General features: G+C 39.4%; 1 protein-coding gene across 1 annotated transcript in view; it reads right to left on the reverse strand.

Annotated features, from left to right (window-relative positions):
• Nucleotides 1-25,326, reverse strand: part of dnah7 (dynein, axonemal, heavy chain 7) — a 97,472-nt gene that overhangs the window by 48,675 nt on the left and 23,471 nt on the right. The window contains exons 21-35 of the mRNA XM_039817840.1: nt 24,162-24,360; nt 22,535-22,675; nt 21,092-21,304; nt 20,891-21,000; nt 18,666-18,834; nt 18,073-18,175; nt 16,871-16,998; nt 16,341-16,553; nt 14,849-14,947; nt 14,238-14,486; nt 12,423-12,572; nt 6,509-6,691; nt 4,390-4,566; nt 3,978-4,109; nt 876-1,097 (exon numbers count right to left, since the gene is read on the reverse strand). Of these exons, the coding sequence (XP_039673774.1) occupies nt 876-1,097; nt 3,978-4,109; nt 4,390-4,566; nt 6,509-6,691; nt 12,423-12,572; nt 14,238-14,486; nt 14,849-14,947; nt 16,341-16,553; nt 16,871-16,998; nt 18,073-18,175; nt 18,666-18,834; nt 20,891-21,000; nt 21,092-21,304; nt 22,535-22,675; nt 24,162-24,360 (2,488 nt within the window). The remainder of the gene's footprint in view (nt 1-875; nt 1,098-3,977; nt 4,110-4,389; nt 4,567-6,508; nt 6,692-12,422; nt 12,573-14,237; nt 14,487-14,848; nt 14,948-16,340; nt 16,554-16,870; nt 16,999-18,072; nt 18,176-18,665; nt 18,835-20,890; nt 21,001-21,091; nt 21,305-22,534; nt 22,676-24,161; nt 24,361-25,326) is intronic.

Here is a 25,326-nt window from a genome sequence, read left to right on the forward strand (position 1 = left end):
CATAAATAATACAGATGTAATAGACTTCTTTGTTACTATAAAACCATACCAGCTCTCATCCTCTTTTGTAAGATAAAATTGACAAGTGCTTAAACAATGAGCCGATATGAAACTTTCCTGTCACAATTATCTGGGCCCAAACTATCTTGTATGCAATATCACTATGATAGTTACTAATATACATTGTAAATTAACGACAAAAATGTCATACAGTTCAGATGTACCATACATTTCTTCATCTCTTAAAACCTTTGCAGGAATACATTTGAATTGTTTTCTATGAACACCTTCTTTTTAAACAAAGAAGATTTATAAAGAAGAAGATCTCAAATCAGCTTGTATGCAGGAACTGGACTGTGTGGTTTATTTTTCTTTGCTGTGAAAACTTTGCTTTTTCTCCATTCTCCATGATTAATATTAATATAAATTTACTGGCAGCAAATTACAGGCAGGTAGAACCATGGAACAGAGACAGAAGCACGACACTTTATAAAGGTCACACAAAGAGAAAAAATGAGTGTCCCTCTTTCCCTACCGTCTGAGGAAAAGAAAGAAATATACAGGTATGTCATTCTTCTATTCCACAAGTGCATGATGTAGAATGTAGAGGGGACTGCCTTGTGTCTTTGTTGTCAGTTATTGTGGTAATGATGGTCAAAACAAAACTACTTTATTGTATAACTATTTGTATTCTTTACTGTGACAGAAATATGCTTGGTTTTGGTGCCATTCTTAACTAATATGTAAACCACAACTCAAACTTCTCCAAGCTTTTTCCATAAGCAGCTCATAAAGAAGTAAGTCACACATTTCAGTGTTTTTCAGATATCACTCAAGTAAAAAAAAAAAAAAGATCAGAACAGAAGCAGGCCTACCTCTTTAATGAAGCGATATTGGTAGACCGTTCCCTCATTGGGCAGAGGCACTGTGAGCTGTTTAGGTGGCGCCTTGACAGTGGCCAGAATGCCGTGGCAGGCACGGGTATCATCACTTAAAGGGCCACCCAGTACCTCCCTGACCACAGCATCAAACTTTACCTGGCCTGAATCGTCACAGCTAGCACCCACTGACCACACCAGGCAGAACACAAAGATGCCCTGTGTGAAAGGAAAGGACAACCATCACTTTTTAAAAATTATTATTTGTGTATATAATGGGTATCAATTAGAATATGAAGGCAATGGTGAAAAAGATCCCCCAAATCTCACAATTAAGTGTCAGTCCTTCAAAATCCAACTTAAATCCACAAACGCATTTTTTTTTGTATTTCGTAATGTTTTATCATTTTTCTACAGTACTTATTTTTTAAACCGTAACCCAAAATGAACAAAATCATGTTCAAGATGGTGTTTGTAGGGAAAAATATATGTATATATATAAATAGATACTCGCACACTAAAACAAAAGTCAAACATCAAAAATCCCTGAGCAGAGATAGGGTTTGCAGTCAAAAATGTCATTGCAGACAAGGTTTGCAATGACTGAATTGATTAAAATGTACATGTAAATGTCTCAACCAATGTACATATCACTTCATGAGGCAAACAACTGAATCCACAGAGGAGAGATGTCTTTGTTCAGGGAAAAAACAGCAGGAATAGTGTAGGAATTGGCCTATCATGAGGCTTAGCAGCCTCATGATAGCTCATGCTGTTAAAAGGCTGATTAATTCAACACTTTGATAATGACTGGCTGAGAAACATGGGAGAGAGGGTTGAAAGGCATTCATCAGTGCAGCGTGCCACAGGGGGATAATAGCAGTGCTTTCAAAAGACAGGATTCAGAGGCAAAAAAAATCAATTGGAACTCAGGCAGGGGGCAGAGGAAAGGGCTCATCTGCTGAAACTTTTCCACTCTTTGTGGGCCTGTGTGGAGGCAGTATGTGTAAAAGGAAAAAGGCAGGCTCTTTGGTGTATTCTGTATCTGAGTTTACTGTTTGCTAAAATAAATCATTTTTTGGATGCGTGTTTATGGAGCAATGCAATGGGTACCACAATGGCCAATGCCAAGGTTCATTTTTTTTGTTTTTCAGTTCACAGCTTAAGCTGTGAACTCATTGTTTTGATGTAAGAATGCAGAGGTAACAGCAGTCTGACTTAAGCCGAAAATAACACAATTAAGCGACACATAATAGGGATGTATCCAATTTTCCCTTTCAAATATTAGTACTAACAATATGACAATTTCATAATATTTGTTGGAGCATTTGTTCCAGCTAGGCTGTTTGTGAATTAGGCATTCGAACAATTTGGGAACTAGTGAGTGGGGAAAATCGAAGTTAGGAAGGGTCCTAACTTCTATATGAGGTAAGGGTAGAATTGGCGTTATTGGTCTGTCAGCCTGTTGCAATGATAGCCTGTAGGCCACTGTTGAGTCATGCATGGCCATCGTCCCCTGTAATTTTGCAGTGTATCTGGCACCATTGACTCTTGTAAGTCCCCATCATGTTAGAGAGCTGCCTTCTTTCACTGACTGCCTGTTTTCTCTTGCTATTCAGCCTAGCAAACCAGTGATTTCACTCGATTATGTATTGTTCCCAAGTATTTCTGCTTCCACAAGCAAAACCACAAGTATAGAACGTCAATAACAGACAAAACAAAACTTGACAGTGCCATTTGCAATTTTTTTTATCAGACATATTCTCAATTTGGATCCTAAGAATACAACAAACCTTTTTATTCAGATTCACAGGGACATGAAAATTGGCTAGTTTGTTTTACTTGTCTCACTGCAATGTTATTTGGAGTACAAAGACATACTACTTACTAGTTATTTCCTCTCACCTAAGCACAGAGCATATATGCTTGGTCAGCTGTAGTCTTTGTAGTGTGTTTAAAGGGGACCTTATTACGATCTTACCTTATTATGCTCATTTTCAGATTTCAGATTCATATTTGTATTGTGTGTTTCTAACAGATCATGTTCACATGCTTTATCGTTAAAAAAACATTTAATTTTTCTCTGCCCATGGCTGCTGTACCTGTATTCACCCTCTGTCTGAGATGCTATGTTGTAGCAGCCTCTTTAAGCCATACCTGCAAACTTAGAAGGGCTGAAAAAGATGACACCCCTAACACAATAACTTATTTCACCAGTAAATTCCTGTTAAACAACCAGTGAATGGGAAAAGGGTATTTTACAACAACTTTGAATGCACCACGAAGCTGGCAAGGCGAGGCTGTGTTGTTTTTCGGACAACGGCAGCAGCAGACTGTTGTTGGAATCCTACACATTGAAATACAGACACACTTTTACATCGTTTAGCTGTCAGCATTTTAACCGTGGTTACTCCAGCTGCTAGCTAACGGTAGGCTAACGTTACCTGCTGCCAAGTGTAGTGTTAACTAGCGTCCCGTGCGGCGATGTTTCAGTTGCCTCTAACGTCCTTTTTCGTAGCATCAGAGAGAAGCGCAGGCATTTAAGTAGCACCTTAATAAGGCACCGAAATCCGCGGTCCGGTAGATAACGGTCGTTAAGGCATCGGGTCTCGGCGGTCTTGGATGTTGATTTGGCGTTTCTAAGCTCTTGGTGGTGTGGTTTGACTGTTTTTTTGTACAGTGTAGTATCATATTGACTAATTTGGCAAGAGAAAGCTGTATGTTGCATCATGCAAGTAGATGTTTAACACTCAGATGAAACAGGCATAGTTGTGTTAAGACTAGTGAGAGTGGGAAGTGGATATTGCATGTGGTGGACTGCTTCCAGGACATAGGCCTGCACTGTAAAACCTTTGTGTAGGATTGTGGGCCTACAGTAACTCAACCAATGCTGTCCAATAAAACATAATGGTTGTTTTATGATTCTGTAGCCACTTGTAGGTTTACATATTCAATTAATATATTATGTTTGTTAATTGATACTATAATAATAGTAGCTATACTATATACTATATATGTACTATATAATTAGTAGTAGTAGTAGTAGTAGTAGTAGTAGTAGTAGTAGTAGTAGTAGTAGTAGTGGGTGTGTACACAAACCTCCAACCAGGAGCAAATATCTTTTTCATTCATGCTCTTGATCTTTGCTTGGTCATGAAACTCATCCATCATACAGTCCATCAGATTCATCAGGGACTTGACTAGATTGGCGTTAGAGGTTGGGGACAGCTCCTGAAAGCAAAAAGAAACAACACACATTAAAACTCCAACAGAAGTGACGTCAGAATACACTACAGGACTCAGAAGTCAATAAAAAGTTAGTTTAGTTGAATAAACACTGCTGTCTGAAACTGAAAAGTAAAACTAACTATTTCAAAAACCTTTGCTTCTTGAAAACGCGGGGAAAAATACACATATATCAATGTTATATTTTTGCATTTTTGTAGATGAAAAATTCCCTTTGAGTAAAATAAGACAGAAAATAAACTATTTCCTGAGGATGGTTAAGCACCTTGGTGGCCTTTCGAATGAGCTGTAGGCAGGCTGGCAGTATGCGGTCGAAAAGGGCAGTGATGAGGTCTTTGTGCGCTGCATTGACTGTGGCGGGCAGGGTATTGAGCCAGGACAGCATAAGGGGCCGCCATCCAAGCATATGAGGCTCCATGTAGATCATACCACAGCGAGACACCTGCCACAAACATACAGTATATCACATCTAAAAACACACATCTAAACCAGTGGTACTTATCAGAAAAACAATCAAATTATAACAATATAATAATAGTATTCTTAATGCAGTACTGTATATATCCTAACTAATGAGCAAAATAATCCCAGACAGTAGCCAGAATGCAATACTGTAAACTAGATGTGGACATGCAGTGTAGGTGAGCATTCTAGAGGTGCTGTTGTCCCAATTTGTTTGAATATCGTAACATTTATCATCCAAATAGTTGCATCATATCCTTTATACTGGTAAATTATGTAAGTGGGTATGTGCTGCATATGTGATACAATGTCTAATGAATACCTGATGACTATATTACAACCTATATATTCCTAAAGAGAAGCTTTTGATGAGATCCCATAGCTCCAAGTCCCACTCAAGGAATAGCTTCAGGAAAGAGTGCAGATAAAGTTAGAACAAAGAAGAAAGATGAGCATAGATGGGTGAAGGCATAATGTATGAGCTGTAGCTAAGAGACATGCAGATATGATAGAAGAGGAAAAAAAGAAAAGTAATGTTTTAAGATAGTACATGAAGGGAGAAAAATAACTTTCATAGACAAAGAGAGTAAGAGATGAAAAATGAAGAGAAAAAAGGGAAAGAGAGATCAACAGTACACAAAAATGGCGATGCCTCTGCATTCAGCGTGATGAAAGGAACAGATGCCAGGCTATAGAGGATCACAAATACAAGTATGCATAATAAAAAAGTAGAGCCAGGGGGATGCAAAGGTATTCTCTCAAGGCATCTATGTATTGCAATCAAGCCTTTGTTACTGCCTCATAACAAATAATCCTATGGACAGATACAATTACAAAAAAAACATTGTTATATACAGCAAAAGATCTTTACATTGACTGAAATTCATTAAAGAGAGGTGTCTGTGATGTCTTTGTTAGCAAAGTTTGACGAATGATTGCATTTATTTAAGAGTCTATGATGGATATTTCCTTTGAAACGCCTGCAAAAATACCTGCACAACTGGGGGGCGGGATAGCATGTACACCCCAAGTGGTATGCCCTCCTGGTGAATTTCATCATTGGCTTGTAAAAAGAAGTAGCTGGTGACACTACAGGCTTAGCACATGGCTGTCCGCACTTAACCCAAGCCAACAGCAGAGGTAGCGGTGACAATAACTGTACTGCAAAGGTAACTGGACATTCCAAAATCAGAGAAAATTGGGGAAATTTAACAAAATGAAATTAATCTATTGCCAATTTGCATGTTACATTGCCTCAATTGGGTATGAAAGGAGATAAAACAGCAGGAAAAAAGGCAGGATATGAAGTCCTGGAATGGCTAAATGCATTAAGATATTTTCAAATAACAGTCAATCAAAAAAAAGCAGTAAGTGAACTAACTGACTTTCAAATTGAGTACTTCCTTGTGACTGTCTGAGCTTAATAGCATTCATTACACCCATCTGACACTTTAATGAAGATTAAGCAAAGACTAAATGCGATCTGAAAATACTGAGCCGAGGATGTAATCGATAAAACCCACAAATAGTTTCTACAGTTTGTTTCTTTTTTGACAAACTCTACACTGTTTGGGTAGAGCAGACAGCACCAGGGCATGGCCACTGAGCTGAATACTAGAGAGTGTGTGTAATGAATACAGGCATGAAGGGCATCATGAGCAAAAGCTTTTGTGTAATTGGAAGGATGATGAGATGATGTGGAGGGAGTGAGGAAATATATTCCAAATTATGGTCAGAACCAGTGCTGCACAATGTTACGATAAGAAAACTACCATCTGTGTACACAAATTGTACCTTTCTAAATAACAACAGTATGTGATCATTCTTTTCTCAACTATATCCGGAGAATGGAAACTGCAACAAAATGGAAAAGCAGGATACGCTGTCATGAAACCCTTAATCAAAGTAAAGGTGCTTCTCACCGTGGCTGGCGATGCCACCTCCAGGTCCATGGGCTCAAAGATGAGACTCATTTGTGGTGACATCTGAATGATCTCACCGCTCATCAGACACAGCTTCTTGTTGTCGTCGAGTACTGTGTTCATGTTCTCGATCCACACGGCATCCACTGGGCCGTCAAAGATAAGCCACTTTCTGTCGGGGCTCTGAGAGAAGACAGAAATAGGATTTTCTTACACCTCAACAATTTTATTTCTAGCACAATTATATGTATATACATCAAAAGAAAGGTCACAAACGATCACAATATAGACCATACTAGTGGCCTTTGACAGATGGAAGGAGGGATGTATGGATGTAAGGAGGCACAAACAGTCGGATGGATGGATGGATGGATGATAGATAGATAGATAGATAGATAGATAGATAGATAGATAGATAGATAGATAGATAGATAGATAGATAGATAGATAGATAGACGCAAGTGTCTTTGCTATTTTAAGACTGTCCAGCGGCCACGTCGTTTAAATAGCAAATGCACCTGTGCCCATCTTTGCGCCCATGGTGCGTGCTGGTCTTACAGGGAGGTGTGTCCAGGTGAATTCTTGGCGTATGGCTATCTTGAGGCAGCGGGAAGTGATCGCGCCATTGACCAACAAAAACCTGGTCTAAAGTCAATAACGCAGCATTTCATTGTTATTTTAACAGCGCATTAGTGAAATGCGCCTAGGCTCGTGCACAGTGCACGCACACTATGCCTGTCACAGACACACACACACACACACAGGGAAGCACAGCAGCACACAAACATGCAAAAGATTGCATAAAAATATTACGGTGCAAATCCGCCATCATAATAGCAATGCGCCAAGGTCCAAACACGCCTGGCTTTTAAAGGGAATGGGAGCTGACACTCTGATTGGTTTATTGCATGTTACGCCCAAAACACACCTATGATTAATGTGGCCTTGACCAACTGCCACTTTGCTCGTTTGAAAGCCATGATGTCTCTCTCTCATGGGTGGGCCAAATTCTCTGGGCGGGCAAAGCAGAGAAAGGGGAGGTAACCTTGCTCCTTATGACCTCATATGGCCCATCTGAGCTTTCATTTTCTCAAAGGCAGAGCAGGATACCCAGGGCTCGGTTTACACCTATCACCATTTCTAGCCACTGGGGGACCATAGGCAGGCTGGGGGAACGCATATTAATGTTAAAAAACCTCATAAAGTGAAATTTTCATGCCATGGGATCTTTAAACCCTGGGGAGTTTTTTTTGCCCCTGCAGTGCTAAAATGTACAGAATTTCTTAAGTATTCATGGGGCTTTAGAGTTAATAAGAAGCTTAAAAGTGCAGGAAAAGAGCTCCTGTCCTATCACTTGGTTTATAAAGACAGTGTCTGTATCCTTCAATCATATGCATACACTGTCTGTATTCATTTATTCCCCACTAACGGAAATCCCTGTGCATACTTTCAAGGTCATGAAAGAACTCCTGTAGGCCTACATTATAATCTAAGCGAAGAATGTTTGCTAAATGAATGAAATTAACACCTACACTGTCATAATGGAGGTTGACAACAAGCTTCAATTCTCCAGTTAAATGGGCTGGCAAGAGCTGTGCTTTAAATTGATTTGTTGTAGTATAAACAAATGGAAGATGCCTGGGCTGGGGCCATCTGGTGCTTGTGAGGAAAGTGAGTATACTGTAATGTAATGATCTGACAGAGAGAGAAAGAGCTTGGCACTGGGGGGAAAAAATCGTATTATGTATGCAGAGACTTGTATGCACTACACTGCTGCTGACTCCAGATTAGCACACAAAAATTAGTTTAGTAAAATGTGATGCAGATAAAAACAGCAAAACAACGAAAGACTTTTACCAAGAGAGGAAAATGACTTGACTGAATAAAAAAAAATCCTTGTTCTCGTTTTCTATTTTCATCAGTATACTGCCTCACCTGTCATAACCACCCTCACACTCCTTATTCATTGACACAAAAAAAAACCAATTTGTAAAATGACAACTTATATATACCGAGCCAATTTTTTAAATGACATGTTCATTTGGAAACAATTTGAGAACAGGGCAAACAAATGATTTTCCATTATGGCATGCCTCAATGCACTGCCATCTGTAAATCGTCTGCCCATGTGTGTCTAGTGTGTGTACATGAATGAAAGAACGTTATTAAAGATCTAAATTTAACAAGACAGCAGAATGTTTCTTTTGTTTACCCTGTCACTGCAGCCTCTCTCTCTACCAGCTTGAAATTAATTGGAATGTCATGCCTATTGTACAGTGATCCATCCGAAACTCCTAAACTGAGACTGAGGAGATGATAATGCAACTAAGTCTGATCTTCTCGTTTCACAGCTCCATATAACATAAAACATATGAGTATATTGCACCTCTGGCCACATCCGAATATGCCAAAAGTGCAACATGCTTTAAGGATTTAACCTGTAGGAAGAAGGACAATTTTTATGTCTCTCCTACAGCTAAATCTTTTTTTTACAAAGACATAGTATGTCCCTTTTGAGTTTTTTGACAGATGTGTAAAAGTGCATCAGTCAAGACTGTTCCAAAACCATTTATGGTGGAATACAGTTTCAGTACAACAGTTTTGAGCGTAATAAATGTCTGTCTGACATCTCATTTCATCTTAAATTTGGATGAAAAATACTTTTACAAAAGCCTTAATCAAACTCATTTTAGGCTCCATTAGCAGATATAAAGCCATTGTCCCGTCTTTATCTGTTTATTTTTTACTTGATAGTGACTACATATGGTATTTGGCTGTGTTGTGCATGACCAACATATTGTATCTCAGAGGAGCTCTGTGTGTATTTGTGGCAGCCTGTAGTTTCCCAGGCACAGACTCCATCAATGAGCTTGAGAAATGAAATCACTCTGTGAGAATACCAATAGTAGGCACCTTCCTAGCTATTCTACTCAGCCATGTCCTCATTCACTAGGTGTGGCATATCTGCCAGGATAAATATTGTGCAATCCCCACCTTCCATCATAACTGCGTAAACATCAGAAGGTTTTCAGCTTTTTAGTCTCACAATAACTAGTCTCGCTTTGCCAGACCATCCACACGCTGCGGAGTGGAGGAGTGTCTGGCTAGTCCACACAGCCTTCCAGGATGGGAGAAAAACGTGTTCTGGTTTATTGGCATTTCTCTTAACCAATCACAATCGTCATGGGCGGTGCTAAGCTCCGCACAGAGCCGCTGCAAAAGAGTTGCGCGAGAGAAAACTCAGATTGGACAGATAGTCTAGCTAGCTGTCTCAGGGCGTTTTCACATCGACAGCCTTTAGTTCGGTTGAATTGAACTAGAGTTTGTTTGCCCTGCTGGTGCGGTTCGTTTGGGGAGGTGAGAACGCGGCTATCGAACTCCGGTGCACACCAAAAGCGGACCAAACAAGCGCACCTGCTTGAGCAAGAGACCTGCTTGAAGAGGGGTTCTTGGTACGCTATCAATCAAACACTGGAGCGGTTCGTTTGTGGTGAGAACGTTATCTGTACTCAAACCGCACCAACTATCTATACTCCTCCAGTCTGAGCTAGTGTCTCCTGTAGTCAGGTGTGTTTAGCAATCTGTGATGCAGCAGAGCAGCAAACTGTAGCAGCTTGCAGTGTTTCTCTCACAGAAATAGACTGCGGTCAAGCTCGGCGTCCGTCAATCGCATCTCCGTGGTCAAACCAGCTGCCGCTAAAATTGGAGACAGACAGTGGCAGAGCAGAGTGAAGTCTCGGGGACCAGAGCAGATGTAATAACTTCTCTATCGAAACAATGTCTGATAATTTTAATGAAATGAGCTGGTTTGACCACTAGACCAGAACACAAGACCTTCTTCCTGTATTTACTTTCTTGCTCCCGCCCCCAGACATATCTGACCAATAAGAGGGCTGGACGTTCTTGCCTGATTTGTAATGATGCATTTTGGTACGCTTTGATTTTTCCAGGTGTGAAACCAAACCAAACCGACCGAGGGCAAATCGCTCCAAGTTTACAAACTGACCAACTGATTCAGATGAAAGCAAACGAATTACAGGTGTGAAAACCAAGGGGGTAAGCTTTGCTTCAGAACTCGAACCTCCTATGGCGCCATTTTGATCCTACAAAGCCATCACCTCCCGTTAGCATTCCACTGACTAGCATTCATTTTGACGTCACTTTGACAGCGAATAACTTTAAATCTGAGGCGTTTAAAGACTCCATTTGTCCATTGTTTGTCCATTGTTTATTTCTAAAGAAACACGACAATGTATAAAAGGCTCCATTACCTTGTATCTCACGTTATGGATCTGTAGCAGATGTTTTTGTAAAAATAGGCTAACGACTGTGTCATAACCAAGTGACTTCCTGTCGCATAGTAGAGGAATTACCGTACAGTACAGGAGAAGCTCGCAGGCAGTTTCAACTTATGTTAGCTGTTTAGGTTTAATTACTAATGTTAACTAGCATGTTAGTGATCAATAATTAGCCTGTGCCCATGTTATCTCCTTACATATACCTACACTCTCCGTCTCTGCAAGATTGGGAATGATTGAGATTTCTCTTGGCACAGCTACCAGAAGACTTACAACTTACAGACAGGTTGTTCACGTCACATATACGTCATCTCTATCAGTTGGAGGCTGCGCAGTAAAGCTAGTGATCACCGGAAAAGTGCTTCTAATAGCCTTCACTGGTCTCCGTCCAGAGCAACGGGCTCTGTTGGTCCAGTTTATATATGTCAATGGTGAAAACGCCCTCAATTTACAATGCAAAGATCTGAGGAGCAGTCAACAATAGTCCTCATAAATCAGAAAGCAAAAGGAAACAAAAATACATGCATCCGTCAGAATTCCCTGCGGCACCAGAGCAATCCTGGAAGTGGAACGTCAAGGATATAGACTACACAATTACAACCCAAGTGGAATGTTTTAAACCAGAAAATCCCTGTTCCTGATTGACTAGCAGGAGATTGTTAAAAATACTTGAACTGAGCACCTAAAACTTACCGTGCAGACAGTTTAGAACAGTGGTTAAGCTGTTAACTATATTAAATTCATACAGGTAACCATAGCAACAGTACTTGTGCTTTGTGTTTGTGTACCAGTTAAATCATTTTAACTACATTTCAATGAAGAAAGACATTATTTTGCCCAAAATCACAAAAACATTTATAACACTGCGTCTAGGGTCTAAATGTTGAGGATAATTTTTGTTTAAAAAATATTGCTTGCTTTTTAAACACAACACAATAGAAATAGACAAATAGCATGAAGACCGTAGATTCTGCTTACTCATATACTGTAGTTGTAGTAGACTCTTTAAGTGTAATTTGACACAGTGAAGCCTAAAAAATAAATACATTTGAAATAGGACACTGGGTCTTTTGCATTGTTTGGTCTCTTGTTTTTGGATTCCTGAATGAGAAGAAATGATTTCCCTTCCTTTGGAGCAGATTAAATGACTTTACCACAGTCTCAACAGGATTTGGGTATAAAGTGATGGTTTTGGTCGAGGTCAACATTTTAAGCTATTATTTGTAAACATATACAGTATTAAGCATATGGAAAGCTATGGGAGCCAATGGGAGGTGTTACATCCTCTGCTAAATATAATATTCCATGCTGCAAAAACCCAGATATAGTGCATATCAGGGTTTGTGCAGCAAGAGATATTACATGAATATGGAAATTGGACAACATTGTGCGACTATACTGGATTGCAAGTGCCCTGTATCCAAAAGAGGAACAGGTGGTGTGCGACTAACCCTGCGCAGCTCCCAATTGTGAACATGGTCGTCTGTATGAGGGTGTAAAGGAGCATGTTGATTCAGTGACATGCTCCTTTACACACAATACTGTGTGTTTGTTTGCGTCTCAACCTAATAATTGTTTAAACTGCGGTACGTCTGCTGTACGAGCAGCCATCTTACCTGAGAGGAAGCGAAGGCTCTGTAGCTGACGGCAAGGATGCCATCCGACCACTCGTGAGAGATGGGGTCAAACTGGCCATACAGCTGGCCCATGGTGATGGATTTGGGATTGATTACTGTGATCTGCACCTGGTTCTCATCCATCAACCCCTGGTGTGACAACCACAAGCACACAACAGACAAACAGATTATACAAAGAGATGTCAACTCAATACACACAGACATATACAGTATATAAATACACAGAAGAATTCTTTACTTCACAGGTAAAGACGCAGCAAAGGTAAGCATGAAGAGCCAATGATTTCATTAACTTGTCGGCGCCAAGACTCATGAACTGCTTAGAAGATTACCGCCTGTGTGACAGGACATCTGCTAACTGAGGAAGATAAGCGAAAACGGCAAGAAACGACTTTTCAAACAATGTGTCACTTTGAGTTAAAAACAATGAGAAAAGCAAGCTACTGAAAAAAAAGAACAAAAACGAGAGAAGAGAGAAGGGGAGGGGAGTTGGACATGATCAGTGGACGGGCAGCAGCGAGGATGACGATGATAAATGTGGCATTCCCAGGCGTTCCATCAGCATGCCTTCATCTGTCTCCTTGGTGGGATGCCTCTCAGCCCTCTCAGCCATGTAAATACAACAAGCTAGTTCTGCTCCTCTCTGTGAGATCGATAACTACTGAACAAAGACTACAGCTCTGACAAATTGGATGGATGTGTTTACTTGGGAAAAAACATGTAGCTCAGATAAGCCTTGGCTACTGAGTGTAACATATTTTTACCTGACATGAAAGTTTATATGATTTTTTTTTTTTTTTTTTTTTTTTTTTAACTGATGGAGCAAGTTCAAGTCCCAAGGACTCTGGAAACCCCATCAAAATTGTAATAGAATACAATTAAAGAATGCATGGTTAACCACATGAAAATAACGCTTTTTCCCAAAATGTCTGACAAATTGACCAGGTGAATACCTGACAGGAACATATTAAATAAGTTGGACCTCAAGGACAACTACGGGAAATGCAACCAAGAAAATAAAGTGGTTTAAAGTAGCTATTGATCAAGACTTAGTGCCACGTAAGGAATCGTGAAATATAGTAAGCTGTAGGGGTGGAAAAAAACATTGATTCATGATTTTTAAAATACATTTTTTTAGATGTTTTTTATTTTTTTTAGATGGAGAGGAAAGGGGGAGAGAGTGAGGGGAAGACACACAGCAAAGGGCCGCAGGTCAGATTCAAACCTAAGGACTCCTAAGGTCACCCCATTTATTTATTAATTTTACCAAAAATTGACCTAAATATTTTTCTGTTTATACGGTATTGCCGACGGCGACTACATCATATCCGTTTCCAGCAAAACTGAGCGAAAGCAAAAAAATCCATGTTATGTACTTATTTACAAATTAAATAAATGTCAGACTGACTGACTGACATGTGATGTGCATCCTTCTTCAAAAACATCAGTTTATAGAAATGTCTCATGATATATTGTCTGTAGAAGTGCATTATTCAACTTTTGTTTTGTTAAAGAAGGAAAAGAAAATCGCAATACTCAATAATATCGAATCACAATACTTCTAGAATCCCATTAATGGAAATTGTAAATATAAATTGAATTGGGACAAAAACAATTCGCCCCAGCCCTCGTAAGCTGACATAAAACTTGAGGTCTAACTTGCCACTTTTCTTCACTTCTGTTGTTATAATCTTAATTCACAATTCCTTCCTTCCAGCATTTGTTTTTCTTAATTCTTACTGTCAACAGATGAAGAGCACAGCATCCACCTGAGATCTAAACAGGACATCATACCTTTTCAAAGACGTCATGAAGGGCTGCTGCCAGCACACGGTAGGCGTTGGTCTTGCCTCCAAATGGCTCACCCACCAGCATGAAACCATGCCTCACGATCATCATCTCAAAGATCTGCAGGATTTTCTCAGCAAAGAAATCGGTGAGTTGCAGGTTCATGAGTTGGCAGTTTTCCTCGATGGCCTCCAGCAGGACACTGTAGTCTCGTTTTGGAAGCTTGACCCCCGGGAAGAGGTCGGAGGTGATACCCTGAAATGGAAAGGCAATGTAGTTGGGGAACAGTGAGGGAGGAATCTTAGAGTGGAATGAAGGAACACACATTCTGTTTTACAACAACATACAATGGAAACACACATGCGTACTCACATGCACACACACACTTATACGTTAAGAAGCGTGTGGTGAGGACAGTTGATGGACACACACATTTTCAGACACAACCATTCACTCACGCACGCACACATACTCCAGTGACCTGTTCTGACTCAAACAGGCTTTTTGTCCCTGTGCATCATGGCTCCAAATGAACCCACTGGAATTAACATTGGCTGACATCACTTGATGTGTATCGCTTCATTAATCAAGACAGGAAGAGCTCCACTCTATCGCACCTCAAATAGCTTCAGATCATGGTCCAAAAACTTGGGCAGATTGACATCAATAATGGATCTCAGCAGCAGGGTGTCTTCATTCTCTTCTGGAAAAGTTAGCTACGGTGCAACAAGAGGAGAAAAGAAGAAGAGAAAACAGGAGTAAAAAAAAGAAGACAATTTAAAAAATGACAAACAAAGGGAAAGAATGAGCATATATGAAATGAGAAGCAGTTGAATTCTGGATTTTTATGAAGAGTGTCACTGTAAAGTCTGTCTGTGCCCCATGACGATCACAACCAATTAATTTAAGAAGCTAAATCAGTTAGCCTTTGCAGTCTAAATGGAAACTCAGTTTTACCAAAGAAACATTTTAAAAAGTCGACAGGCTCATTGTCCCTACTGAGTTTGAAAGAAACTATATGTATGCATCAGGTCACCAAAGCAGGGGCATAGATGCCGTGTGTATGCTAGATGCCGTAAGTCTTTTCTTCCTCTCTCACACATCACTGCATTTTGGAACAGCATGGAACAGTTTGTCATATTGTGTCTGGAAAATAAGGAGGTTTGTGATGTTTGTCTGAAAGATTACTACTGCGTAGAGTGGCATTAAGAACATTTCAATTGTGCACTGCACACAATCCAAATAGTATCATAAAATGACCAATTATATGTAACCAAACCCTAATTAAAATAAATGTCTTCCCTTTGCATTAAAAATGTAAAAAATCTATTTTTAAGATGAGGCAAGACATTACACTCAGCTATATGCCTTTTTTTACTTGCTCAGTAGTACTGTCATCAACACAGACTAAGCAAGAGTAGAGAAATTGTTGCACCCCAGTTAGGGATTCTTTTTACATTTGTCTTTTAGTTAAATTATTAAAGATTGTTCGTTCTTCTTTATTAAAATGTTTTTTTTCCTGGGAAGAAATGACCATTTATTAAAGAGCTCATATTGTGCTTTTTCCCTTACCTTTATTGTGTTATGTATGTTTTTTGTGCATGTAATAGGTTTACAAAGTGAAAAAGCCCAAAGTCCACCCCAAAGGGACTTACCATCTCCAACAGAAAACACTGTTCACAAACTGCTCCAAACAGCTCTGTTGTAGTCCAGCCTTTACTTCAGAGACAAACGTCATAATGCTCGCCTAGCTGCTAGCATGGCACGCCCTCAGACTCTGTTTCTTAATGGCTAGTTGTCTTTACCTAGCTACTGCACATTTATTAACTCCTTAACAAACTTAACAAAGATGGAACAGAAGTGAGATGCCTCACTCTGTAGCTAAAACAGAGAGCTCAACACACAGGGTGAAAAGATGAGCTGTGGCAATGTGTAATACAACAAAAATATGGTGTTTTTTGATAATTAAACCATGGAAACCTATTCCGATATAACCTCTAAATACAATTATGAACCTGTAAATTTGCATAATATGAGCACTTTAAATCTAAAAATGTCACAATAACAATGAACAAAAACATCCCATCATTAAAATGTATGTTGAGATACCTTGAGGTTTCCAGCGGCAGTAAGCACAGACTTGACAGCCCTCATTCCATAGTCGTAGTGATGCTGCATAGACAGCTGCTCCGAACAGAGGCGATAAGTGGCCACAATTTTCACTGACAGGGGCCGTGCAGTCACAAAGCCGCACGAGTATAGCACAATCTCTGCGATCATTGCATAGTCCGGTACCATCATAGCCACAGTCCTGAACAGAGCCTGGTATAAAGAGACACTTTTGCTGAATGGAAACAAGTCCTTCATTTTCAAAAACTTTGAATTGAAGTAGTTCTAGATTATTATGCATTTTTACACATGCCTGATGTAAAAAAAGAACATCAGAAATGTTTGGTTAAAGGCATAAAACAGTCCTATATTTTTGAACTACTTTTAGTCGAGAAACACAGAATGCAGATTTGCATTGTACTACATACTCATCAATTATGTCTATAAATATGCCTCAAACGTTTATGTTCCAGAACTCACAGTATGGATATTTAAAAGAGAAAGAAGGGCTGATAGAACTGATACGGTACCTTGAGATTGTCTGGTAGCTCAGAGCGTCCAGCGTAGCCAGGATTCATAGTAATGAACACAGCACAGGAGGGGTTGAGTTTTAGCTCTGTCCCTTCAAACAGCAGCATCTCAGCATGGGCACAGATTCCTGGACAGATAGATGCAGTAAGATGTATTTAGGTGTCCTATGTGCCTTTTTGGAGTCGGATAAAAATAGTTGAAGAGAAGAGTAGTGTCAAAACGTTTGCACTATAAAAGGCTGTGAATAGATCAGTGTGCTCTGGAGACTTTTTTCTAATGAGCACATCCTGAGGAGCCATTATTATCAATATGCATTATCAGTAGATGACAAATCCAGAGACATGATAATGGACCTGTGCACCTCGATTCACGTACAAATACTATAGGGGTGGGAATCACCAGAGGCCTCACGATACGATATCATCACGATACTTATGTCACGATACAATATTATTGCGATACACATATTGCAATATTCTGAGATATATTGCAATTTAGTACCTTTTTTCCAACTTCAAATTTTTCCCAATTTCCAATTATGTCCCCAAAACGAAACTTTGTTAACATCTGTTTTATCTACATTTATCTGTTTGTTCATCTTACTTCAATTTTGTTGCTGCAAAATGGGATTGTCAAGCAGACAAACTGACAACAACTGTAACACTTATGACTATAGGCTTAGAGGCTTTAAAATGTGTCACAAGTTAACCTATAGCTTATGCCATGTCTTCTTGATTTTAATTAACCCTAAATCATTAATTTGCTTTAGGAGTCTTCACAACATACAACACCCTCAATCCACAATTCAGATAAGGAAAGATTCCAAGGCTAAAACCCCACTGTGAAAAATAGTTTTAGCAGCAGTTGCGCAAAAAAACCTTTTAAATTAGCATTTTCAAACTTTAGTTTGGGGCTAAGAAAAATCTGTATAGCCCCTTTGGCTCTAGCATTTTATGACACAAGACATTCAACAGCCGTAGCACACATAGGACACACTGCCTTGCTCCATTGAACAAAACTGTGCTTGAAGTTCTGCTGGCCAGTCTATAAAATTGCTTTAGCGCCGTGTTGCAGCTCTTTGTAGTCTAAAACCTGTTTTTTTAACTTCTGGGTTTCAGGTATACTGCCAGCTTCTGCAAAGACCAAAGGGATAGAAAGCCAGAACGTCAAAGAAGAAAAGAAAAAAGAAAAACGCACAAACCTCTCTGTATGGTGAGAATCTGTTGAGCAACCACGGACAGCACCTCCAGGTCAATGCGGTTAAACTCATCAAAACAGGCCCAAGCTCCGCAGGACAAAAGGCCCTGGCACATGCAGACACACACAATTTATTAACACATATTTAAATAGTATGTAGTAGCAGGTTTTGCCTGAGTATGTGAGAGCTATTTTAGTATGGCAAGTGGCAGGAAATTTCAGTAGGGTGTAAGCAATTTCAGTTGTAAACAAAAATGCACACTGGCGTTTAAATCTCTGAATGCCATTTTGGGACAGGAGGAAATAAGAAAGGGAGGGAAATCCATCCCTGTGCCACCTTCTATTATCTGACTCTTTGAAGTGATGAATGTTATGCTAGTGTTATATTCCAAGGTGGAAGTATCTGTTCAGGCACACTTCCATCTGAAAGACGAGGGCAACAGCACCTAGGAATATCTTCTGTGTATAACGAGTTGCACTAGTGTGTAGGAAAGAGGTTTCTTGGTGTGTATCACTTCTCAACTGTGTGTGAGAGTTACAGTCTGGATTACTGGGGTAGCTAGTAATTTTGATTTATGGTGAGAGAACTGTACTCACTTTGAAGAATTTGCCCAGGGCAATGTAGTCCAGTCCGTCAGAGCAGTTGAAGACCACACACTGTTTGGCCACAGCTTTGGCCAAGTCTTTGGTTGTCTCGGTTTTTCCTGTACCAGCCGGGCCCTCAGGGGCCCCTCCCAAATGGAGGGAGAGAGCACCAAACAAAGTGCTGAAGTACGAGTAACAGACAGGAGAAAGCTCTTAATAAATGATGGCCTGTCAGTGATTAATGCGATCAAGTGATTCCTCACAGTATTATGTATATATATATATATATACTCACCTTAAAGATTATTAGGAACACCTGTAAGATTTCTCGTTAATGCAATTATCTAATCAACCAATCACATGGCAGCTGCTTCAATGCATTTAGGGGTGTGGTCCAGGTCTAGACAATCTCCTGAACTCCAAACTGAATGTCAGAATGCGAACGAAAGGTGATCTCAGCAACTTTGAGCGTGGCATGGTTGTTGGTGCCAGACTGGCTGGTTTGAGTATTTCACAATCTGCTCAGTTACTGGGATTCTCACCCACAACCATTTCTAGGGTTTACAAAGAATGGTCTGAAAAAGGAAACATATCCAGTATGCTGCAGTCCTGGGGGGCCAAAATGCCTTGTTGATGCTAGAGGTCAGAGGAGAATGGGCCGACTGATTCCAGCTGATAGAAGATCAACTTTGACTCAAATAACCACTCGTTACAACCGAGGTATGCAGCGAAGCATTTGTGAAGCCACAACACACACAACCTTGAGGTGGATGGGCTACACCAGCAGAAGACCCCACTGGGTACCACTCATCTCCACTAAAAATAGGAAAATGAGGCTACAATTTGCACAAGCTCACCAAAATTGGACAGTTGAAGACTGTAAAAATGTTGCCTGGTCTGATGAGTCTCGATTTCTGTTGAGACATTCAGATGGTAGAGTCAGAATTTGGCATAAACAGAAAGAGAACATGTATCCATCATGCCTTGTTACCACCGGGCAGGCTGGTGGTGGTGGTGTAATGGTGTGGGGGATGTTTTCTTGGCACACTTTAGACCCCTTAGTACCAATTGGGCATCATTTAAATGCCACAGCCTACCTGAGCATTGTTTCTGACCATGTCCATCCCTTTATGACCACCATGTACCCATTCTCTCATGGCAACCCAATAGAACATCTTCTGGATGTGGTGGAATCGGAGCTTCATGCCCTGGATGTGCATCCCACAAATCTCCATCAACTGCAAGATGCTATCCTCTCAATATGGGCCAACATTTCTAAAGAATGCTTCCAGCACCTTGTTGAATCAATGCCACGAAGAATTAAGGCAGTTCTGAAGGCGAAAGGGGGTCAAACACGGTCTTAGTAGGGTGTTCCTAATAATCCTTTAGGTGAGTATATATATATATATATATATATATATATATATATATATATATATATGTGTGTGTGTATATGTGTATATTTATATATACACGTATATACACCTCAAAATAGGTCCACTCCAGCTCGCTGACAAAACATTTAGTAAAATGGGTAAATAAGTAAACTACCTGAGTAGTTATTTATTCATTATTCACATGCCTCCTTTTTATACATATTGTCTTGTGCCATTTGGAACAAAATCTTTCAGAGTAATGTAGGAATACATTATTAATAATGACTTCAGAATGTTTTGATTGACTTATGGTATTACATAATGTAGTATTGCTCTTCAAATTTGTATCTAAATTAATATCATATTAATCCAAAGTATTACAATGTCATTCTTGTTATTGTAACCCTATACAATGATCAGTAAACTGCCATTCACAGCCAAAGCAGATAAAGTCAGCCCCTGCCTAATGGAGACAAGTTCTAGCAGTACTCTTTAAAAAACTTGGCAAACTGCCCTAGTGGCTAGCTGGGGAGCATCATGCACAAACAAACATTATTTCCAGGAACACAGTAAGGAAGAACTCCCGGTAGCTCAGCGACAATATACTGTCTCTTTAAGATGACATTAATAAGGAATTTAGCATCTAAAACGGGAAGAAAAGTGTTCTTGTAGACAGAATAACAAGGTAGGTGATTGATTAATAGTGTAGCTAGTAGTAGTCGTAGTAGTATGTAGCTATGTCCAACTTGGGATTTGTAGAGTCATAAGACAGGCAGGACTTTTAGCTGCAAGCATCCCAAACATAAGCCTAAGAAAAAGACAGACAGTGAACTGTTGAGGGAGCTCGTGTAGTAGCTTTACCGGTAGCAGCGGTCAGTGAGTGGGGTAATGACCAGTCGTGGAGTGTTGCCCAGGTATTCATAACCATAAGGCAAGCCGGCATTGATCATCTTGGTCTGGAGAAAGTTCTCCTGCACAGGGTGTGATGCAAAGTTTAGAAGTCAATCACTGAGTATGTAATATGAGTTGAAAATCAGCCCCCAAACTGCCCCTTTTACATACCACCCAGTAGTAGCGCAGTTGGCTTAGCCACTCAAAGTCATTCTCGTCACTTATTCCCTTTTGCACCAGTGTAGCGAGCACATCCCTGCCGTGGACGTCCAGCACAACAAGGGCTCCGAGGGTCACCCGGTTCTGCTTGGATAGCTTGCCACGTACAAGTGCCACAATGTCGTCAATCTGTCTATTGTTCTGCGCCAGGTAGGCATCTAAGGCCTGAGGGGAGGGAGGCATGATTAAATAGAAGGCAGAGCATTCTGGAGAGGATGCTATCAAGACTCCATCTTTAAACTGAAGGTCACAAGTTTGATCCCGGCCGCAACAACTACTAAGTCCATCACTGTCAAGATGTCTAAGAGAAAAAAACACTTTTTCTTCTTTTATAAGTGCATCGCTAGCCGGGGATGATCTTGTGCCTTGAAGGAGGATATTAAAAGAAGAATATAACCTGTGATACGGAGGGGGTTTCCAGTGCAACTTCATAAAACAGCATTATGCCACAGACCTCTGCTGGCTATGTGTCAGTTTATGAGATATAGTTGTTCTTCTTCATTTGATGTGATGGATTTGATACAGCTTGTAATTGTAATTCAGACCAGCTGTTAGACCATATCAATCTTAGTGGAAAAAAAGCTGAACTGTTTTGAATTAGATGATAGCTTGGTGCCACTAGTTAAGTCATTACTGTCAGTAACACATTCATTGAAAGGTGATCTGAGTTTGTAATACAATTTATCCAAGAGTAATCAGACTTTGTGGACCTTTTTAAATCTTTTGTTGAGGCTGTTTCTCGAGCGCTGTCTGACATGACATACTTCACAGCCTACGTTGCTATGGTTACAACTTTGATACACACATGCAACTTCAGAGCATACTGTAGATTATGTATGTCAGATACGAGCTGTTACCATGGTTACATCTTTGATACAGACATCATAAAAGAGCATATTGTAGATGATGTTTTTCAGGAAAACATGCTGGGGTGCTTGCTTGTTAACGTAATTAGGTATGTAAGTATGTGGGTTATGTCTGTAAATAAAAATAAAAATATTAAGTCTGTTCCACAATAATACAAGATGTTTAATCATGATTGTGATGACTTGTTTAAATTTAAAAATCGTCTGTGCAGTGGATGGACTATTTTTCTATCTAGATGTCTTTGAGCATTCTTGAAATACCTTCAAAATAGCAGCAAGTCTTTTTCAAAGAGATTTCAAAGGGATGTATCTTTTGCAAAAAAACAGATGCTCAGCTCTGGGACTCAAATGTAATAAAGACTGTACATGAGAGGCACAAACTGGGGCCAACTGGAGGTGAGAAAGATCCCAGGCAGCAATATAAAGTGGCTTATACTTTTGAGAAGGACCTTACCCCAACACTACATATGTAAACTGTTATTCAAAATATGTAATGCATGTTAAAGAAATACAATAAACAGTTGATCACCTTCTGTCCTGAACTAATGGCTTCATGAATATCCTTTGTCCAGTAGACCTGTGAGACGCAGAGCACCGTCTGGCCTGGCCAAGCACGCACCCAGTTGATCCTCAGGTCATTGGGGTACGCCTGGATTGCTTCCCCGATTACCTACAGTGGACCACAAGTGAGACAGAGGCTTTAACGCACAGCACTACATGTGAATAGGTTAACATTTTTAACTAATAGATATCACCATGAAACGTCCCCAGTTGATTACAAGTACTGAGATTAGGACAATTATTTTTTGTATTACAAGTTTTCTAAAATTGTATGTTTAAATTTGAAAACAAATGGGGCATTTTCTTATTCAATATGCACTAATGTGTAATCTCGAGAACACAAATCTGACCGATGGATAAAGCCAGGTTCAAAATCCTTATTTCATTTTGTTGACATATTAGAGTCAAAGGTTTTTACAGAGGGAATTTTAGCTAACTCTATCTCTATCTTTTCATCACTCCATAAATCTGAAAATACTGTCAACAGCCATAATAACTTTCCATGTTTTTAGGAATAACATGTTCTATAAATCATACTATGAATGATATACAGTACAGGCCAAAAGGCTGGACACACCTTCTCATTCAGTGTGTTTTTTTATTTATTTTCATGACTATTTACATTGTAGATTCTCACTGAAGGCATCAAAACTATGAATGAACACATATGGAATTATGTACTTAACAAAAAATTATGAAATAACTGAAAACATGTCTTATATTTTAGATTCTTCAAAGTAGCCACCCTTTGCTTTTTTATTAATAAGGGAAAAACTTCCACTAATTAACCCTGACAAAGCACACCTGTGAAGTGAAAACCATTGCAGGTGACTACCTCATGAAGCTCATTGAGAGAACACCAAGGGTTTGCAGAGTTATCACAAAAAGCAAAGGGTGGCTACTTTGAGGAATCTAAAATATAAGACATGTTTTCAGTAATTTCACACTTTTTTGTTAAGTACATAATTCCATATGTGTTCATTCATAGTTTTGATGCCTTCAGTGAGAATCTACAATGTAAAAAGTCATGAAAATAAAGGAACACATTGAATGAGAAGGTGTGTCCAATCTTTTGGCCTGTACTGTATGAACAAACCCCTCTGTGAAAACTTTCAGAATAGAGATCGGAATAACATTGGAAAGTTCTCATTTTGAGAAAATGGCCTTTAAAGTAATATGTATTGTGAAATTCCATACTATTTAATGTCCTACTATTTACAGACACAATATCTAATCAAATCCTTAGCATCGTAGACCTTGTGTTATATACTTATGCATATCCTATACCCTTAGGAGAAATCTACACACGCAAATAATTATTAAATTTGCTTTTTTTTCTCTACTTTTCTGAAAGAAGAGATATTATAAAATCTAAAAAGTGACCAGTGCATGAAAACACAATGTTTGGCTTTAACACTGTGGTATCTGTTTAATGGAAGATATTTTTAAAAGGCATACACAGAGAAGCCTTGGATGTGCAGTATCTCAATTTTGGTGTCAAACATTGACTCAAGGGTATTTAAAATCTCATTTAAATGTAAAAAATGCATTCATTTGTTTATGTATACTTTGTAAGCAAATAATCCACACAGCACCTTATGCAGGGAGGCAATCATGCCATTCTCGAGTTCCAGAAGCCACTTCTCCACCTGGCCTTTGGCTTTGGAGGTGGAAATAATATCCAGCAGCTCCACCACTTCACTTTCACTGCTCTTCATGTGGGTGATGTCCAGCACATCAGTGAACACCACATTAGCGATGCCTTCAAAGCACTTCTTCAGATGGGGCTGCACCCTGAAGGCGAGTAAGTCATGAAAGTTGAATCACTTGGGATCTAATGTCTACAGTATATATGAGCAGCTGTCCAAATTATATCTTACACTGGCCTCATAATTGGCCAAGTTTTGATGGTTAATTAGTCCACATTTATGCTAAGTGTGTGTGCTGTTTTTTGTTTGTTTTTTATTTTAAAATTGGCATTTAAAAATGAAAGACTGCAGACATGAAGCATGAGAAGAACTGTGTCTCAAAGCTACAACACATTTTTACTGTTCATGATCCCAGTTGTCCTTTTTTTAAATCAGATTCCACGTTCTAGGACAATGGACAACACCAGCAGCTGATTTTCATCCACTGATGGTCAAACTAAACTAATGGTTTAGTGAGATAACTACAGCACTGGCAAATTTGCTCACATGTTGATGATTGCCCCTGTTATATTTCATCACTACATAGCACAAAACAGTAGTTTACAACACAAAAGAAGTACAGAAAAGATAGTAGTGGACCCTGAGTCAAACTACTATTTCCAAAATCACACATTAGGTCATAGAATCACTTAAGGTTGATGACTGCCAGTTTTTCGTACATTGTGATTCACCTTAGAGTTTAGTTGGGAAATTGTGACACAATCCAGCTGCACCCCTAAAGACATTCAGAAGATTAAACTCATTCACTAATGCTTTGATTCATATTCACACAATGTCCTGTGACTTTTGCTGCTGCAAAACCCGTTCTTGTCCTTGGTTACAGCATGTAATGTCACTGCAACTTAAGAGCAATGTTCGCTGAAGTCCTTTTATTTTATTTCAATGTTTATTTGTATAGGGAGTCCCTATATAAATATTTAGTATATATTTAGTTTCAGTTTACTAAAATATTTTCGTTTTAGTTTACTATAATAACCTTATTTGGGACATGTATGTAGCATAAACCTATGCCACACACTACAGCATTTGGAATTTCCCGTCCTCATTGTTC

The sequence above is a fragment of the Perca fluviatilis genome, chromosome 12 (assembly GCF_010015445.1).
Source record: "Perca fluviatilis chromosome 12, GENO_Pfluv_1.0, whole genome shotgun sequence".
NCBI lineage: Eukaryota > Metazoa > Chordata > Actinopteri > Perciformes > Percidae > Perca > Perca fluviatilis.